This window comes from Vidua chalybeata, chromosome 6 (assembly GCF_026979565.1).
Source record: "Vidua chalybeata isolate OUT-0048 chromosome 6, bVidCha1 merged haplotype, whole genome shotgun sequence".
NCBI classification, from domain to species: Eukaryota; Metazoa; Chordata; class Aves; order Passeriformes; family Viduidae; genus Vidua; species Vidua chalybeata.
Genome location: NC_071535.1, coordinates 44630316 through 44636315, shown reverse-complemented (window position 1 = coordinate 44636315; position 6000 = coordinate 44630316). Strand labels below are relative to the sequence as shown.

Genomic DNA, 6000 nt, shown 5'->3' with positions numbered 1-6000 from the left:
AACTAACCAAACTGGAAATGTATTTGCATTGCAAAACCAGTCAGAAGTCCTGGGTGCCACAGGTTAGAGTATGACCTTGGCCACCGTACAAAAATCACCTGGCAACACTGCACTCTTAGAATCCTAGAATCATTAAGGTTGGAAATGACCTACAAGTAATAGACTTTAACCATTAGCATAGAACTACTGTGTTCACCACTAAACCTTATCCCAAATTGCTGCATCCACATGCCTTCTGACTACTTCCAGGGATGGTGACTGCAGCACTCGCCTGGGCAGCTTGTTCCAATGCCTGACAACTCTTTCAGTGAAGACATTTTCCCCAACATTCTGTCTATACCTTCCCTGTTGCAACTTGAAGCAGCAGTTTCCTCTCATCCTGTCACTTGTTGCTTGGGAGAAGATATCAACTCCCACCTTGTGACAACCTCTCTAGACTGATAAGATCCCACTGAGCCTCCTTTTCTCCAGGCTGATCATCCCCATCCCCCTCAGCTGCTCCTCAGAAGACTTGTGTTCCAGACCCTTCTCCAGCTCTGTTGTTCTTCACTGGACTCACTCCAGGACCTCAATGTCTTTCTTGGAATGAGAGGCCCAAAACTGAACTCAGGATTCATAGTATGACCTCATCAGTGCTGAGTACAGATCTTTTCCCTAGTCTTTCTAGCCGCACTATTTCGAATGGCCGGGATGCCATTGGCCTTCTTGGCCACCTGGGCACTACTGGCTCATATTCAGCCACCATCAACCAGCACTCCCAGGTGCTTTTCTACCTGACTGCTTTTCAGCCACTTTCCCCCCAGCCTGTAGCATTACATGGGGGTTTTGTCACCCAAGGGCTGGGCCTGGCATTTCACCTTGAACCTCATGCAATTGGCTTTGTCCCATTGATCCAGCCTGTCCAGATTCCTCTGCAGAGCCTTCCTACCCTCTAGGAGGTCAGTGCTCCAACCCAGCCTGGTGTCATCTGTGGACTGACTGAGGGTACCTGATCCCCTCATCCAGATCATTGCTAAAGATATTAAACAGGACTGGCCCCAACACTGAGCCTTGGGGAACACCCTCTGTGCATGGTCACCATCTGGATTTAACTTCAGTCACAACCATCTCTGGGCCCAGCCATCCAGCAAAATTTACACTGAGCAAAGTGTAAATTTGATTGTGTGGCACACAATCAAGCCATGAGCAGCCAGTTTGTCCAGCCAATGCTGTGGAAAATGCTGTCAAAGGCTTTATTAAAGTCCAGGCAGACAACATCCACAGTCCTTCCCTCATCCACTAAGTGGGTCACCTGGTCATAGAGGCAGATCATGTTGGTCAAGCAGCAGATGGGTTTCATAAACCCTTCCTGGCTGGGCCTGATCCCCTGGTTGTCCATTATGTGCCACATGCTGGCACTCAGGACAATCTGCTCCATGACCTTCCCTGGCACCAAGGTCAGGCTGAGAGGTCTGTCCTTCCCCAAATCCTCCTTCCCACCCTTCTGTAGATGGACATTACTGTTGCTGACTTCAGTCAGCTGGGAGGCCCCTGGTTCACCAGAACAGCTGACAAATGGTTGGAAATGGCTTGGCAAACTCTTCAAGTGCCCTTGGGTGGATCCTATCAGGGCCTATAGCCTTGTGTATGTCTAGATGTGTAGCAGGTCACTGAGCTGTTCTCCTGAATTATGAGGGCTTCATTCTGCTCCCCATCCCTGCCTTCCAGCTCAGAGGGCTGGGTACCTGGAAAACAACTGATCTAGTTATTAAACACTGAGGCAAAGAAGGCATTAAGTAGCACAGTCTTTTCCACATCCTTTGTCACTATTGATCTGCAGATCTGCAAATGCTGTGGGCCAGCAAGACCAGAGTCTGGACAACCTTGCAGATTACTGCCTTCCATCCAGAGCCAAAGCACGCAATTGGCACTGCCTAAGAAAGCCACAGTGCAAGCAAACACCCCTGCTGCCTCCAGCTGAAAGTTCCTAACACAGGGCAAGGAAGGGTCTAGCCAGGACAACAAAACTGCTGTTGAAGCAGATTACAAGGCAACACCCAATATCTGCTTCATAAGAGCAGTGATAACAGAGGAGGCCCCTGGGAGGAACCACTGCCTCTGTGAAAGGGAAAATTCCCAATGGAGACCCCATATAACATGCTTTAACTTTTGGTCAGCCCTGAAGTGGTTGGGTGGCTGTGAGAAGGTGAGGTGTCCTGGGACTTTTCAGCTGGTACCTGGGCTTGGATGGCTTTTGGGATGCTATTGAGACATTCTGGAGCACAGAGGCAGAACTGCAGCCCTCTTTGATGTTGTGCATGCAGTCCTGCCCCAGCACTGCCTCCTAGATTGTCTGCCTGTTGCTGCAGAGCGATCCCCTCGGTCTTAAAGGAGTCTGCAGGACAGCCACAGGTCCCTGGAAGGGCTGGGAGACACCATATGCTCTGCAGAGAGGGAAGGAGGGAAGAAGGGGTTAAAGGACAGAGGGAGGGACGGCTACATTAGCAGATGTCCAGGGCTGAAAAGTAGGTCACCTATTTCTGCCTCGGGGGGTGATTGAAAATCGGCACTACATCAATGCACAAACAAAGCCGAGTAATAGAGCAAGGAATGAGCTTTAGAAGACTGACAGAAATCCTCGAAGTACACACATAGCTTTTCTAACACAGAGCTATTCTATTCTATTCTAAGCTATTTTCTAACCATACAGAGCTATTAATTTAGACTAATTAAAAAAATATTTTTACCCACATAAACGTATATACAATCACATAAGAGGAGAGACTAATGAAAAGGAGAAAAATTGAATGAAAAACACCCAATAAAAGCAGAATTTATCTTATTATCCATATGCAAGGCTTGAACAGATGTTTCAGGTTTTTCTTTGCAGCCTTATGCACATTATTTAGGCCTAGATTCTCAAGGCTGAGTACTAACCCCAGTTGATGCCTTTGTGAGTCCTTGTAAAACAGACATTTGCAAATACTTCTGAGCTTGTGACCCTCAGTGTGCCTGTGTCTCTCTTAACATGAAAAGTTTCCATAGCATGACTGAAGCAGGTCAGGTGGTCTCTGCAAGGCACTCCCTTCCTCAGATGTTGAAATTACACGAACAGTTAATTGCAATCACCTACACTTCTCAGGAACCTAATCCCATGCTATGAGGGCAAGAAGGTCAGGACAGATGGGATGAGAAGGAGATGAGATACAGGAAATTAGGTGGGTTTCTCCAGTCAGGTCAGGGTAGAGTCACTCAGTATTTATATTCTCTAATTTATTAAAAAAAAAAAAAAAAAAAAAAAAAAAAAAAAAAAAAAGACAAATTCTGATAGACATAAAAGCAGCCCTAGCACGTAATAATAATCACTCCTGACACCATATTATCCCCACAGGATAAAAGCTATTGGACTCACAGTAACACAAAAGATCTTTCAGGTAGGAAAAAACAATGGACTCTTACTGTTTTGTATAATTTGTTCAGAAAACAGAATATTTCTGAACTTTTATAGATTTTTAAGTGCCTTAATGAGAAACTTCTGAAATACTTTAAATGCTGCAGAAAACATATGGGTGTGGGGTTTATCTGTTTGGGTTATCACAGTTACCAGGCACTCTTCAGAGCTCTCTGGTGCAGGATGTTCCAAGCAAAACTTAAAAACTCTTATTCATTGATGTCCTATTTCTTTCACACCAACAGTGAAATAACTTTTTGGAAAGAAGCTGTCCGATGAAATCCTCACACATAAGGAATTACATCAGCTGTCTAAAATCCAGACTTGGAGGAAGACTCAGGGAGTGTTACACATTTGCTACAGTCAAGTCCTTGGTAAGATCAATTGAGTTTGAAGATATTTGTTCTCAAGCAGGGGCTGAAGAACTGCCCTTGCATTCTGCCATCTTTCTTGAACCATCCTAAGGTTAGTTCAAGCTCTGTTCAGCCTGGATATGGCATCCTTAATGTGCCTGTGCCACGTTCCTAATTTAAAAAGACTTAAATAGCATTGTCAAGTGGGTCATGAGGTCTCTGCAAGGCATTTCTATCTTAGAGATGGGAACTACCTGCACAGGTAATTGCACTCAGACTTTTTAGGAGCCTAATCCCTTTGAGAGGCACTCCTCATCTTTGCATACATGTTCCAATACCAGGAGACCAGCAGGTCAGGATAGACAGGAAGAGAATGGGGCTGAGATAAAGAAAGCATCTTAATTTTCCTTGAAGTACTGTGAAGGCTATTTTTCAACCTTGTTTTTTCTTTGCTTATTTAGTCATCATAGTTCTCAAAAGATGGGTCAGCTGATCATAGTGGTCCTTCCTGGCATTGAGACAGGGAAACATCTTCCTTTGTTGCTTCCTACCCAGTGGAACAATGGGTTAAAAACAGAGTTCGGCTCTGCATTTCAAGGTTGCAGTACTTAAACTATGTGCAAGTTTTGATATTGACCAGTTTGGGGGAATGACATACCCTTTTTTTTTGTGGTGGAGTTGAAGGGGAAGAAAGAAAAGAGAAAGGAAAAGCTTAAAGCAAAAATAACCTGCAACTGCTGCTTATGACATGCACCTGATTAGATGACTGTGTTCACAAGTTTGCCTGGGTAATGCAGCCTGTTTATATAATCTCTTTCGGTCCCCCGCCAACATTTCACAGAAACTCGATAGTTACTAGGCATCTGTATCATGGTTGGTTGGGAAATGACACAATATATGCACTTTGCACGCTTGAAAAGCACTTTAATTTTCTTAGGAGAAGTACCATGAAGGTAATTTCTCTAACTTGTTTTTCCTCTGTGCTAGTTTAATCAGCTTAGCTATTAAAAGATAACACGGGTTTAGGACTATCATTAGACCAGAGTGGTCATGTGGTTATGCTGGTAATTAGCAGTTAGCACTGTTGCTGAACAGTGTGACATTTTTTAATAGGTAACTACATAATAAAACCAGTACCTAGTGCACATCTAATGAAGCAGAAGAACAATGAACACTCTCTCTCCTGGGATCTGTATTCAAGTACTTGTCTAGCAACTTTCTGCTCTCTTTTCTCCTCTGTCATATTAGTATCTCTATCAAAAGCTTTTAAGTGCTTGAAATGGGATTAAAACACTGCAGTCTAAAATTGCAATCCTGCAATCCACCTGCTCAGCTGCTCTGTAAGCTTTAAGGTATCAAAAAATCCCTGTGAGGGCCCTGAGAGGGTCAGACAGGTGACATCTGAATCATGGTGCAGAAGCTCTGTATCATTTGGCCTGAGTTCCCAGGAGTTCAGTTTGGTCAGCATCCCAGATCCTAGGCCTACTTCCAGGATACTGGACTCTTCACAGCTCAAGAGTCCTTAGGTATGTTTTCTTTTGAAGCACAGCCAGAGGGAAAAGAAATGGAGATGGAGCTCCTTTTATACAAAAGTCTTAATGAGACTGTGATATTGCTCCCTTTGCCATGGAAATTTCAATCCGCACCTCCCAAATGTACCTATAATCACCAGATTACAAGCTCTCCTGGGGTGGGAAGGTGCTGCCAGGCTCCTATCAGGTCAGTTAGTACCAGAGAAGGAGAAACAGTGCTGTACACCAGTCATCCAAGACAATTTCTCTGTACCTGCACTGGGTGCTGCACGTGTATGTTGTTTAACAGATATTAAGTTCTGCTCACTTTTATGGCTGGACTTGTGTTTCAGTCTCAGATGTTTGTTGGAAACTATACATTATTTCTTCTGCTTACAGTACACACTCTGTTTTGTTACTAGAGCATGATTTGCTTCTGATGTTAATAACTGATGTACCCAGGTCTTCCCCTGTTCCCCATGATTCCTAAGTGTTATGTTTGGATGGGAGGTAACCTCCAACCCTTTTATCTGGACAAAATAACCAAAAGGCTCAAGGGAAACCACCCTGCATATATATATATATATAGGGACAGTGGTAGCACCAGGACATAATGTTTAGGATTATTAGGTTTCCATTTCTTCACCCATTTTCCCATGTAATAAGGTTTATGGAGTTTCCAACAAATTATGTCAAACTGTCTTTT

At 44.0% G+C, this 6000-nt stretch overlaps 1 protein-coding gene across 1 annotated transcript in view; it reads left to right on the top strand.

Moving 5' to 3' along the window:
* The first annotated feature begins 3835 nt into the window (after window positions 1–3835).
* The window catches only part of PPP6R3 (protein phosphatase 6 regulatory subunit 3), a 58141-nt gene continuing 55976 nt past the window's right edge, over window positions 3836–6000 (top strand). Inside the window, exons 1-2 of the mRNA XM_053946198.1 lie at window positions 3836–3895; window positions 4897–4983. Coding sequence (XP_053802173.1) covers window positions 4951–4983 — 33 coding nt within the window. The 5' untranslated portion in view covers window positions 3836–3895; window positions 4897–4950. The remainder of the gene's footprint in view (window positions 3896–4896; window positions 4984–6000) is intronic.